At 38.8% G+C, this 14,979-nt stretch overlaps 1 protein-coding gene across 1 annotated transcript; it reads right to left on the bottom strand.

The window, feature by feature from the left end:
- Window positions 1–471: 471 nt before the first annotated feature.
- Window positions 472–2,241, bottom strand: LOC147641235 (uncharacterized). Its single transcript, XM_086819385.1, has 2 exons — window positions 2,040–2,241; window positions 472–1,337 (listed from the first exon to the last, which is right to left on the bottom strand). The coding sequence occupies exons 1-2, from the start codon at window positions 2,107–2,109 to the stop codon at window positions 568–570; spliced, it is 840 nt and encodes a 279-aa protein (XP_086675511.1). The 5' UTR covers window positions 2,110–2,241; the 3' UTR covers window positions 472–567.
- Window positions 2,242–14,979: the final 12,738 nt, after the last annotated feature.

Genomic DNA, 14,979 nt, shown 5'->3' on the forward strand with positions numbered 1-14,979 from the left:
ATAGAAGACATTACTAATGGGTATTTAATGTACCATATCCTAGCAAGCTACATGTGTGTTATAGCGACCACTATCTTGTACAAGATTAATGTAAAGAATGTAGGTATTATGTTGAGACTTCCAAGTGGTCCTTTTGCTAGGTTTTCTTAAGACGACCTGTTCAGAGTGTCGACAATCTTGGGTGCCCCTTACCCGCCCGTGCATGATTATAGGGTGACTGTGTAAAGGCCGTTATGTCAAGGAGCTGTAGTAAAGATTACATGTTTCATGAGCTTATGATATAAGATTCATTCATCCAAAGAAAAGTGTGATATGAGATAACAGCCAAGGGTATGACTGCTTCATGAGAGGACATTTATGTAAGTGATTAGTGTTTGAGTGGACATTGGGGTTCTCGTGCCCGAGCCATTTTGTATTCATTTTCTTTTCCTTTTAAATCTATTTCCATCCTTACAAAAAAGAAAAGATGCATAAAAGAAAGGAATCTTGATCTGCTTTTCCACATTTTCCTGTTAATTATGCAATGGCACATATGTGAACGTGCATGTTGTCCCACCACTGGTTGTCTCAGCCTAGATTCAGAGAGGCTCCAGCATAATAGCCACTTTTCGCAGAATATGCCAGTCGACGGCCAAGGTTAAAGAAATTGATTTCACACAGCATGCCTTGGCGAAATAGAGACAGTGCGTGAGACCATGAGGTGATGAAGCCTCGCTCGTCGAGCTGGTCAATTAAGTTGGCAAACCTCACAGCGGTGCTGTTGCTGCTATTGTCTTCCATCCAAAATTTGTAGACATTCGGACACTCCTGCCCGGCTGTAGAGTTGAGCAGCGTTCGTGCAAGAAAGGGCCACAGCGAGACACATGGGAACATCACAATGATCATGTCGCTGGGCTCACTCTCCATAGCCTCCTTGATGGTTCCCACATAGTATGCAGCGGCATCCCGCATTTCCACACCATAGTCACTGCCCCCATCATCTCGAATATTCCAGGCTGCGAGCATCGCGACAGAGTAACGCAAGTAGCTATAGTATGAACGATTGGCCTCCGCTCTCACTATGTCCGGAGCACTTAAAGTGTTGTTCAGCTGTCTCCACAAATGTGCAACCTCGCGAAGCCACACTGCATCTTGCAACGTATAATTTGCATAGTAGTCGGGGCTCAAGTTCCCAGCACCCACGCCAGAAATGAAGATGGTCTGCACCGCCTCCTCTCGTAAATCTACTGAATTGTTCCACAGATATTCTGACAGAGTCATGTTCTCAGCATCGTGTGCCACCATCATCATGTGACCAGAGACGCCATTGACTGTTTCGCCCGCCTTTATATCACGACCTGCGCAGCAGCACCATTGGTTTAGTGGAGCTTTTCAGACCTTCTCTCAGAGCGCCTTCCTTCCAAACCCCACACCTTAGTACTAGCTTTCAATGTCATGTTTTGTAGCTCAATTCCGATAATATATTCTAGCTAGCTAGCTACTTGACATTTCCTTAGCTTCTAAGATCAACATCCAAGGGGAGTGAGAGAGACTAGTTATGTCCTTCAAATTTTATCATCCATAAAGTTAGCCTAAATTAAAAGGGAGAAGTAATTGGAACAGGTGCAACGGTAATACTATCACCAGAGTAGAGTAGGAAAATAATGTGAAAGCAACCCATGCATGAAAGGTGTTCTACTAACAAGCTTGCCTTTTGATGGTACCCCACATGCAAATTTCGATGGGCTCCCCCATTGGAATCACTTTTTATTTAATTTTCTAGCTGACATTCAAAATTTTTAGCAATCTTTTATGCATGAAATACACGTGTCAAAAATCAACCCATACGATCATGGGTTATAGCTCACTCTTTATTTTATGTTCTAGCTCATGGAACCACAATAGCCTAGCAGGTCGTGTGGAGACCTATCTATTAAAGTTACAACTGCTGGAGAGTCAACGGAACCATATGTGCGGTTTTCTTAGCTTGTGTTTTGGGGCTATGTTGCTATGGTTGTGATCAACAGAATTAGCACGCCTTATCATGTACATTCTCTTACCTTCTATAGTTGCACAAGTCGCTAGGAAGAGCAGCACCATCATAGCAATAAGCTTCTTCGTGATATCCATTGATCTGTGACACACTGAATTCACAAACTAATAGAAATACATAAATAAGGAAATAAGGTACATCATCTAGTGAAACATTCAAATCAAGTAACTTCTTTTGAAGTAGCGTACTCAGTGCTAGAATTTGAAGGGTGCAATGGGTGATTTATGTTCCATAATAATGGTGGGAGGGGCAATCCCTTTCAAATAAGGATTAGGATCAGGAGAAAAGTATAGCATTCAGATCTCTTTACAAAGAAAGGCAAGGTTGTAAGGAGCCCTTCAACTGGAAATTTGGGTGAAGTCTTCAAGTTCTACGACTTTTAGAAACTTTGGCATTCTATGGAAGAAGTAACGAAGTATATCCTAAAAAGGAGGTAACAAATTGATCATTGCTACTTAAAAAGAAGATCAAGGAGGAAAATAGAGCCCGTAGTATTGTTTCTCTTTCCTTAATTTTCAAAACACCACTTTGAACGGCCCAAACAAGGCTAGAATTTGAAGGTTTGAGTACCTTAGGGGCCTTAAAAACATATATATACATATATATATATATGTATACATATATACATATATGTATATATATGTATAGTTATATATGTATATATATATACACATATATACATATATATGTATATATATATACATATATGTATATATGTATACATATATGTATATATATGTATAGTTATATGGAAAAGCAGATCAAGATTCCTTTCTTTTATGCATCTTTTCTTTTTTGTAAGGATGGAAATAGATTTAAAAGGAAAAGAAAATGAATACAAAATGGCTCGGGCACGAGATCCCCAATGTCCAGTCAAACACTAATCACTTACATAAATGTCCTCTCATGAAGCAGTCATACCCTTGGCTGTTATCTCATATCACACTTTTCTTTGGATGAATGAATCTTATATCATAAGCTCATGAAACATGTAATCTTTACTACAGCTCCTTGACATAACGGCCTTTACACAGTCACCCTATAATCATGCACGGGCGGGTAAGGGGCACCCAAGATTGTCGACACTCTGAACAGGTCGTCTTAAGAAAACCTAGCAAAAGGACCACTTGGAAGTCTCAACATAATACCTACACTCTTTACATTAATCTTGTACAAGATAATGGTCGCTATAACACACATGTAGCTTGCTAGGATATGGTACATTAAATACCCAGTAGTAATGTCTTCCATCACATATCACAAACATGTGTGCTCCCATCATATTGGCAAACCACCAATAATGCCCTTTGTTTGCATAGATTTGAGCCATGTCCAATCCTTTTGTACCAAATATTAATGTCTAGCACTATCCCATCACTATGCAAAAATATGGTTGAATTCAGTTTCGGTATGCTTGCATCTTTTTGGCCTTCGGCAATCAATTTGTTGCTATGCTTAAAATCCTCAACAAAGGATCCATATTCATTGAATCTCACCTATAATCCTTGTTCACCATTTGTCCACCAACACATGCCAAACTCTTTGTAATAGATGGCACATACAACATCTCAGACATGGTTTTCACTCTACCATCATGCATCCTCAAGGTACACTACTAACATGTGTAATAGGATGCTTCATATCATCACCTGTATAGCAACATGTCCCTCAGTTTGTGTTCGCATCATGTTATCAAACTACTCTCCATAACACGTCATGGTTTGTTGCACCTAAATCCATTTACCATGTTTCATTACTCTTTTTACGTGACATCATAGTGACCATCACATGCTTCATAGCAAACAAATGATCTGTATGTCCTTCAACCATGATTCACTCTACCACCACAAAGATCATTTTGCTTTTATAGAAATCTCTAGCCATATGTCCAAGTTTACCACAATAATGACACTCAATGTCATGCATATTGTGGTTGCCAACGACCTCTACCCCATGAGATCTAGATCTCCCTCTAGCATAAGGGTAAAAACCTCTACCACCACATGCACCAAATGAGGGCTATGAATAATGTTATGGTTGTGGAGACCTATCATGCCAACCACGTTCACTTGTACCTCCTCTCAAACTAGATCTCCTCTTGCCTTTAGCACCTCTCTATGTCTAAAAATTTTGGTAACTTGCATGTCCCACTGGTAATAGATGAAGTACCTAACCCAATTTTCATTTCCTCCATAATAAGCAAAGAGACCAACTCATCAAAATCTGAGGGATCACCACCTCTAACCCTATTGAAAGAGGTTTCAAATGTCTTGTAGTCATTGCCCAGATAATTCAATGTAATCCTGTATCTAAATAGTGTTGAGAACATCTTGGAGCTCAGGCCAACCTGTATCCATTAATGCAAGAGTAGCTACTTTGAAAGAAGCCAAGGTTTTAGTAGCCATTTCATCAGCCTTTTTATTATCCTTCCTGTTAACATGCACAAATTTACAAAACGCAAAAGCTTCTTTTAACTCCATTGCCCTTTTCTACAATTCTTGGAGATTAGGACTCCTTGCCTTATAATCTCCTTTCATTTGTCGGATGACCAATTGTGAATCCCCTTTAATCTCTACCTCTTTAATTTCATCTTTTATGCAATCTTCTAATCCCCAAATTAATGCATTGTACTCAGCCACATTATTTGATATATCCTTTGGAAATTCGCTACCCTTGGCCCATACCTCTTTTCCTTCTAGATCAAATAAAACTATCCCCCCGGTCCCACATTGCCTGGAAGGGCTAAAGGCTCCATCAAACTGCATAGTGAAAGCAATTGGTGGTGTCTCCAAATCTTCATATGCTTCTTCCTTTGCTCCTGTTTCTTCTTTCTCTTCCTTCATGGTAAGCAAATCTGCAAGAGAGACCCTAGTGGTGTTTTCTGTAATAAAAGTGAAAGAGTATTCTTGAAGCTCATAAATCCACTTTGCAAACTTTCCTCTTGCTGTGCAGGATTGGCTTTGCAGACCAAGAATTGTAAAGAAGGTTGAGATGTGAGGAAGAAAAAAGGGCGAGGTAACAAGTATGACCTCTCACTACAAAAACAAGAGACAAACCACCTTTCTCCGTTTCACCATAGCTCTCCTCGGCATCAGTGAGTTGTCGGCTTGCATAATACACTGGTTGCATATGCCCTTGCTCTCCCTTTTGCAAGAGTATAGCACCCACTGATGAATGTGATGAGACACTTGGGTTCACATAAAAGTCCTCCCCCCACCTAGGAGGCTACACAATTGGACTTTGACTCATGCATTCCTTGAGCAAACAAAAAGATTGAATTTGATCGGTGGAAAGAAACATTCTTCTTTGTTAATAGATTTATAGGATACATCTTCTCAGAGAACATGTCAACAAAGCGTTGGTAATACTTTGTTTTACCCAAAATCCTCCTTGCCTCCCTTACATTGGTAGGTGGTGGGAGGGCCACAATTGCCTGCACCTTCTCAGGATCCATCTCTATGCCTTCTTCTGAGATAATATATCCCAAGAGAACCACCTTCCTTCGTGCCAAGCGGCATTTTCTAGGATTAAGACACCCTTTTGCATCATCAATACTTTGCAAGGCCAACCTCAACTTTTCCAAGTGATCCATGCGGCTTGAATAAATGCAAAAATCATCCAGAAAGACCCTTATAAACTTTCCCAAGTAAGGTGCAAATACCTGACTCATGAAGCATTGAAAAGTTGTTGGTGCATTCATCAAGCCAAATGGCATCACCCTATAGGCATACACTCCCCAAGGGGTGATAAATGAGGTTTTTCTTTGATCTTCTTCACAAATCCAGATTTGAAAGTATCCAGAGTATCCATCACACACTGAATACAACTCATGACCTGCAACTTAATCCAAAATCTCATCCTGAAAGTTGGTAGAGGATAATAATCCCTCTTTGTGCATGCATTCAAAGGGCGAAAGTCCACACACACACACGCCATTTTTCACCCTTTTTGGGAGTGACTACAACTGGGGAAATCCACTCTAAATTCTCTCTACTGGAAAAATAAATCCAGCTTCAAGCAAATTAGTTACCTCCTTCTTAAGCACCTCTGCTTGCACTACTCCCAAACGCCTTAGCTATTGTACCACTGGCTTACTTTGGGGCTTGAGATCAATCTTGTGCTCTACTAGGGTAACTTGGCATACTTGTGAGTAGCTGTTTGCAAAAAGGTTAGGAAATCCATCCAACATTTTTAAGTAATTCTCCCTTTCAGTACCTGCTATGGACTCATCAAGAAGAAGTTCATTTTGTTGGTGAAGACTAGTGAGGTCCACATCTCCTTTCTTACACATGGTTGAAGAAGCTTCCCCTTCCAAGGCTCCATTGTCTTCAGTATCCCCTCGATCCCTTCCAAGGGAAAGACCAAATGCAACTCCCCCCACCTCCCCTTTTGAGATGGAATCCTTGGAGCTACCACTTGTCTCCTCTTCATCGGATGACTTTGACTCTGAACTTTTGGAAGTTGAAGGTTCACCTCTTACCACTTTCTTGCGATGACTCTTGATGTTGTAGTGGACCTTCTTATTCTCACCTTGTAGAATAAGATCACCTGTCTCCCACTTTTGAATTGCCTTCACTTGGTGAAGCCATGGCCTACCCAATATCAATGGGTAAGCCCTAGCATCAGGCTTTGTAGGAATGACCTGGAAAGTTGTAAGCACAGAAATACCACATACATCCACTCCCAAATTCTTGACAATTCCTAAGGTTTTCACCCTAGTATTATTAGCAAGTTTGATGCGATAGGGAGAGTTAGTAGAAGACAACTTTAAATCAACATCTTTCATTGAGAAGATTGGAATGTGGACTCAATATGAAGAGTGGCCTCCTTCTTCAAAGTAATACGAAGAGCCTCTTTAAAATTAGTGGAAACTTTGCTAAGAACTTTTCCATGCAAGCGGGGATCCAAAGCCCTGATAAACTTGCTCATCTTAAGGTGCTCCATTTTCTAAAGAACTCTTTGAATCTTCCATAGAAGGTGAAGAAGAAGAAGCAACATGTAAAGCAGCTTGTTGATATTTGATGAATAAGGCTTCATACCTCACTGAAAAGGCAGAAACTCACTCTCCTTCCTTTTGGAAAATTTGATCCAATTGCAATAGTAAAGCATTTGGTGACTCCACTGTCCCAAATCTCTCCTTCATTGCTTTGGTCAACCTTTCCCAATCATTCTTGGACTCCTCTGGCAAAGCCTCATGCCAAGTTAAGGCCACACCCTCCAAGAAATCTGGAAGTATTTTTGCCCTCTCCTTCATAGACCAACCCGTCAAGTGGCATGCTTGGTTAAACTCTCGGAGATAACTCCCCGGGTCTTCTCCTTTCGATCCTTGGAACACCGGAATGTTGAACATCTTGCACCAAAAGATGAGTAGCAACAAGGGAAATTTACTTTTTTCAAAATAACTTCTTTAATCATGCGGGACCTTGAGGTTAAAATAGAATAATTCTAAGTAAAACCTGCCCGTCAACTCCACCAAAAGAAGTGACACGAAGTTGGGGTTTGGACTTCGGTCACTTCTTAGAATCAAAACACACTTGTATGAAACCTCACAGCCTCCTTACCTCCCTTTCTCTCCCTAGGTTAAGATAAAGATATACACATCGAAGGTGAGATCATAATTCATGGAAGGAAAGATGAAAGGCTCCGGAGAAGCAAGAATTTATGCCAGTCTTGCAGCTCCAAACAAGAGGGCGATTCTTTGTTGGAAGAAAATCTTCCGACTCAGGATTATGTGAACAGAAACATACGAGGAATATTGGTAAGGTTCATCCGTTCGAATTGGACGATTTGGATGGAACATATTAAAGAAAAAGAATATAGCAATCACTTACAAGAGGATAAAACACATGGGATTGGCCTTTTGATAAGAGATTAAGAGGAATTAATTGTTATTAAGAAGAAAGAATGGCCAAAAGTCTATAAAAATAGAGATACACAGAGAATTGCAGTTTTAAATCCATATAGACTGTGTAAAAGAGGATTACATAGGTGCGTAGACCTTGAAGAGAGCTTCTCGCCCATATAAAAACTTTAAAAAACGGACAACCGAGCAAAAAGTTATGAGCATTTTACTACAAGACTATAAAACTGCCAAAATTCACCTAAAAGTTAGCAACTTTGGGAGAAATTTTGATCAACAATGAAGTAAGGGATTAAGAAATTAGTTACATGAGTGGAAACAACATATAAACAGCTTCCTAGCCATATGATCAATTTTAGAAACCAATACCCGAATGATGAGTAATTACCGGTTGAAATTTGTGTATTGGACCACAAAAACTACACTTCCCTCTCTTTGCATGAAACCTCAATTTTCACAAAGCCTCTTGCTTCTCATCTCCTTCATGATTCAAGCTAGAGGGTAAGGGTTAACATTGCTCAGTGAACAATCGTAAAGATTTACCTATGGTCCCCAAAGTCTTTCCACATGCTCATTACCGCTAAAACCATTGGTACCTCCAAAGGAGGGCGGCAATAAGGCAAGGGCTACCTTGAGAAGTCACAGGCCCACCAAGATAATAACTCCTTATCCCACTTATCAGAGGTCCAAAATTGGGTTAAGTATGAGAAGCTAATGCTAAATGAGATATTCACATGATCACTAGCCTATCTACCATACCAAAGTATTTATCAAGCATACTTGTGGCATTTACAATGTGTGCACCCTAAATCAAGTAAAACCATTATATTTGAGGATAAAATGCTATTATCAGGGTAGCTGCCAAGCGGCCGCATCACCACACCATTATTCCATTGTGGGTGCCGCAATCTTCTTGGACAAGCTTCCACCTTATTACCATTGAGAAACCATCAAAATATGCACAAAATTGAAAATGAAAGATATCAATTTTTTATGTCACAGTACCTCAAATGCAGCATATTTCATTCTTTGATTGCACACTGAAATATTTTGGATGTTTTGAATTGATGTTGGGATCCAACACCCTATTCATTAGTGTTAAGCTAACATGTTTAAGATTTTATCCCTTAACGACTTCACTCTCATCCAGATTCAAAACAAATTTAAACTCACCTTTGCACTCTTTGATAGACATGTAGAACTTCACCATTGCTTCTTGTAGCTTACCTACATCCAATATAAAGTTATTGTCTACATACAATTTTAAGAGCACTTACTTTGATCCAGACTTAAGCATTTGTGTTTCTTCCCAATGTAGTGGCTCACTAGTTGTGTCTAAGGCTTTTGCTTAAGATATTTCCGTGCCTACTTCACATGGAACGGTTTAGATATGGGAACTACCCATCTCTTTTTAAGTACAGCCCTAAAACCTACATACGATTTCTTATAAATCATAGCATAGGATTCCGATCTAATCCCTACCTTGTCACATTTACCTTGAGCATATGTAGCTATGAAGGTATTGCTTACTTCCTTCAAGCTAGCATCATCACCAATGGTTTTGAATTTGGGGTTTTCCATACAAACTTCACCATACCTTTGCTTAGTACCTTTGAAATTTCATCATCAACCTCTTCACACTTGGGTTGGAAAATGTATTCTTCATGTTTGCACTTTGTGCATAGACTTGCTGATTATATTGCCCACTCACTTTGGTCCACTCATGAAGTGGTTTGAGAAACCTCACATGCTCACGTGCTTCTTTGGTTTTCATTGAGTGTCTTGCTACCATCTGTTTATTCTCCTTCTCCAAACCTTACATTTTGCAATGCAGTTATTAATTGTCTACCTCAACAACATGCACCACATTTTTTCATAACATGCATTACATCTTGTAGACTATGATACTCTATCTTCTTTTCACTTAGTGATTTTGTGAGATCCTTGATCCTTGCATCCATGCCTGTCATGGTGCATTGAATAGATGTGTAAACACTATGAGCTTGCATTGGTAGCCTCCTAGTGTATCCCAATAACCCTGCATTGCCTTCACACACATACTTAATGAAAGATATAAGCCCACTAAATTGTGGAGGTCTTTGCGTAATTGGATTGGGTGGATAAATACATCCCTCAACCCAAAGGTCGACATGTTTTTTCCCTGCATTTCTCTCTTGTTGCATTACCTATTTTTGCTTTTCACTTTTTGTCATTCTCTTGTATAACAGTGTATACTCACCTCCATTTGGAAGTGAATGTCTCTCTTCTTATTCCAGCCTACATCCTAAAATTAGCCTTTGGACAAAACAGATTTATTAACCAAAAATTAGCTTTGGACAAAACATATCTATTAGATTTTATACATTGTACAACTTAAAAATTTAACAAATAACATAACTTTAACCATATATAACTTCAATATAACCTAGAACTAAATTATCACTTTTAATCAAAATAACACCCTTGTTCAACCAAATAACATAGAAATAATAATATCATGAAACTCAACTATTGACTTCAATCACACATGACTAAATGACATTTAGAATAATAAGATGCTCAAAATAGGAAAGCAAACATCATTAAACATAACTATTAAGCCCAAATTATCTTTTATACAATTGTATAACTCAAAAAATTAACACATAACATAGATTAAATGATGAGAAATAACATTATTGAACATAACATATAGACTTCAATATATCCCAAAACTAAATCATAACTATTAATCAACAATTATATTTCACCCACTTGTTTCACTCAAAAAATCAATAAATGAGCAATCCAAATAACACACAATTAACATTATTAAACTCAACTATTATCTTCAATTTCACACATGCCTAAATCACATTTAGAATAATAAGATGGTAAAAATAGAAAATAAACCATAATAACTCACACAAAATTAAACCATAACAAAATAACATAACAGATAACAAGATGGACATACCTCCATTTCTCTCTTGTTCATTGATTCTTTGGCAGAGATTAATGAACATAAAGATGATTGAAGGGGAAGATGAATATGTGGTTCCAACTAAATGGCACCAAGTAATCAACATACCCTTCAATTTCTCTATTAGATAAGAGAAAAAATCCCATGATTGAGAAGATCTAAAGTCATTAATATGGTTTAGGACGGAAAGAAAGCCTTTGAGCATAGCTACTAAAGAAAACAAACACAAATTTGAATTTTCTCTATACAAAGGAGGGAAAGTGAGAAATGTCAAGTAACTCATTATTCAAAAAAGAATCCACTCGGGGTGCAATGAGAGTTCAAATTTTTAAGCTGGGTAATGAATTTTCCAGTTGACTCTTCTTTCTCTCTCTTCACTTGTACACTCAATAATTCCCCTTCATGTACAAATTGCTTTAGGAACAATCTTCTAAGAACTATAAAGCTCATGTGTTTTTCACCCCTAAGAGTTCTATACTAGTCCCCAGTTTATAATCTAATGTAAGGCTAAAGACATTGGACTTCTAGTGATCTCATTTTGTTCTCCTAGGACCTCATAGACTTGATCAAACACTCCAAGATGTCTCCTAGGGTCTCCATCCTTGATGAATTTATGAGCCAGCTTGGCCATTTATATTTGGCTAACCATATCTCATAAGGTGTAATGCTTTTAGACATTCTCTCTAAAACTTGTTCAAAGAAACCTGGGTCTGTAGAATAGGTTCTGTTATGATGGGTGCAACAAAGGGTGCTACTATATATTAGAGAAGCATATGGAGGTGTATGTTATACCAGCATATACTTTACCAACCAGGTATATTGATAGAGTATATGTTGGTATGATGGGTGAAAAACAAAGGGTATCAGTACATGCATAGGCGCAACATGTGGTATAATATAAAGGGCATAGTGGTCTGTATCCTAGCATGATTGGGTATGTAGCATATAGAGATGGCATGTTGAGATATTGATCTCAATTAGTGCTACGGTTTCCACCCTTATGCCACTAGCATGTTGGCTGAGACTATGGTTGATATGCCGCTAGTGGATGAGACAGGCTATGTTGAAAGCCACTTTGGAGTACTAGAGTTATGGCATAGTTATAGCGCCAGCTCATATAGTGGGGTTTGAAGAAAAATGTGAGAGAGAATATTGTAGCAGCGATCATAATGAAAATCACATGTAGCTTGCTTTGCATTAGATTGTGCCAATTTATAAGCAAGAGGTACAAGCTTTTATACATCACCAATGAGGTCATTAGACTCCATATTCTCCTCCTTAAGAGTAGGAAAGGAGGTGGAGGGAATGTAGCAGAGGAGGTGCCTCCTTTTTCATCATCTTCTGTTTCCTTCTTGTTTCCTATAAGTTGTGTTGTGGGATTCTTTTGAAGCCCAAAGAATTTCACTAGGAGACTAATCTTGGAGTGTTTACCTATAGCACCAAATAATTGTCTAGCATCTTGAGCTGTATCACAAGTGTAAATGTGATGGTGTCATCCAAGTGTTCCCCTATAATTCCTAGTGCTTTATCATTTTTTAAATCCCATTGTGCACTACTCTCTAGTAGTTAGTCTTTCCTGTTTCCCTTGAATAATGTTCCACAACCCCTTTTTCATGAGATTAAACTTCACCTTGGTTTGCCAAGTGTGAAACTTCTTCCCTTTAATCTTTTCTCTCACCTCACCAGGAGCCATAGCAAGGTCTTACTGCTTGCAAGAGCAAGGGAAGTGTCTAATGCTTTACAAGCTCAATTTAGAGGATGAAAGAAAAAGAAATTAATAACCCATGTCTTTTTCTATATTCCCTATCCCATATAGATGAAGATTTGATGCAAGATAAGAACCTAGTCCTATTTTAATGGCTTCTATATTGTACCAAGGTTTATTAATGCTTCTTCTAACAGTGGGTAGCTTCTTTCTCCTAGAGGTTACTTCATGTGAAGATTTGGAGGGTTGGTTGACTGAAGAGGATGATGAGCATTCACTTTCAGAAGATGAAATATTGATGATTTCTACTACACTCTTACTAGTGGACATGGTGTTTATGTAAGAGGCTTTGTGAATAAGACATTCAGTAACATACAACTTTCAATGTCCCTAGTGTGAGAAAGCTCTTACAAAGGTACCATATTTTCCCTTTAGTGCATGTGAGGAGTCCTTTTAAAGGTATAGAAAACTATATATATATGTGTGTGTGTGTGTGTGTGTGTGTGATGCATATCGACATCAGTTTGAGGTGGCAGATCAGGTTGTTAGTGTAGGAGGTGGATCAAATTGTCGATGTAGGAGCAGACGTGGCACTCGTTTGCCAGTAGCACCACAGACTCGTTTGCCAACAGCGCCACAGACTCGTGACCATCGGCACAGTGGTGGTTAGCTTCAGCACACAAGGTTGCCCGTCTGACTGGCATGGCTGTAAATTGGTGCTGGATAGAGAGAAGATTGCAGCAGAGAACATAATTAAAATCACATGCAGCTTGCTTTGCATTAGATTGCACCAATTTATAGACAAGAGGTACAAGCTCTTATACATCACCAATGAGGTCATCAGACTCCATATTCTCCTCCTTAAGAGTACGAAAGGAGGTGGAGGGAATGTAGGAGAAGAGGTACCTCCTTTTATTATGATTAAAGATAAAATGCCTTGCTTTGAAACCTTAGGAAATTAACCCATAGGCCTGGGTCACTAATTCTAACAGGGTTCACACTATAGAGTGACCATTTCATATGTTGTTGTAGGAGAGTACTTTCCCTTTATGTATGTAATCTTATCTTTTAGATATATGGATATAGAGAAGAGAGGAAGATAGAAGAAAATTTAGCCATCTTTCTCTCTCTCGTGTCTTGCACTCTCTTGTGTGTGTGTGTTTGCTTGCAAGGAAATCAATCTCTCCCTCTCCCCTCGATTCTCTTTATGGTATCAGGAGATCCAGTTTGTGTGAGAGATAAGGAGGCAAGCAAGAGGCCAAAGGACAAGCAAGTAACCAAGTGGTACACATGCAAGAGCATCATCATCTCTTTCCCTTCTTGGTTTAGGTCCAACACCCCTCAATAGCTCAAAGAGCTACACATCTTCGATTGAGGAGCTATCTTCGTAGGCTTGGAGGTTCCTATGTGGTACACAATACTTTGTACTGAAGTTTTACAATCAGAATCATAGGGTATTTTTAGCAGTTTTGGGAAGTTATGGTGGAGAACTGTCTATGGTTGAAATCTCGTTATTGTAGTACAACAATGCATTTTGGGAGTGCCGACAGTGTTTACACATGTATTGTTGATATTGGGTGTATTTACATGTACTCTTGTCCGATTTGGTGACCTATAAGTTGTGCTAAAGTACCACTACAGTCATAATAGATATTGTTGTGTTACAGGTTACATTCAAAAATTGTCTATCTATAGGTTTCTGATTGTTGCAAGAAAACACGTATGATGGAATCAATCAAATTGTCAGTGAGAAGCTAGACAAGAATAACTTCTATGCCTGAAAGTTCAGAATGACCAGTTTCTTGATGAGTAAAGGATTTTGGGACTATGTCAAAGGAGACAATGAGGAACCTCCATAGTTGTCTGAAGAGAATGCCACTCCAACACATATAGAGGCATTCAAGAATTGGAACCATGGTGCAAGGAAAGTCATGTATTGGCTTTCAATCACTGTCACAAAGACACAATGATAGGACACATAAAGGATGCCAACACTCTAGTAGTTGTGTGATAGAATCTGGTTGTGCAGATGTTCAATACCAACACAAAGGCAAGGAAATTGCAGCTAAAAAAAAAGCTTCATACTGTGGAAAAGAAAAGCATGTCTATTAATGTTTATGCTGGATGTCTTGCTCCTTGATTCTAATCTGGTACTACCCCGATTTGAGATCTATCTTTGTAAACATTCGGGTACCAGATACCTATTCTTAATTGTTAATTGATTCAGTCCTCTCTAGTCAATAGAGAGTCTTAATGTTCCATCTTTCTTCTTTTGAAAGAGAACGGGCGCACCCCAAGGTGAGACACTGGGTTTGATGAATTCCTGCTCTAATAGTTGTCTTAAGTGTTCCTTAAGTTCTATGGCTTCAGGGGACTGGCATTTTGTATGCACACTGGGCTACTAGCTGAGCTCTAGGGGT

The sequence above is a fragment of the Cibotium barometz genome, chromosome 2 (assembly GCF_041138505.1).
Source record: "Cibotium barometz isolate CiBa-2024 chromosome 2, ASM4113850v1, whole genome shotgun sequence".
Taxonomy (NCBI): domain Eukaryota; kingdom Viridiplantae; phylum Streptophyta; class Polypodiopsida; order Cyatheales; family Cibotiaceae; genus Cibotium; species Cibotium barometz.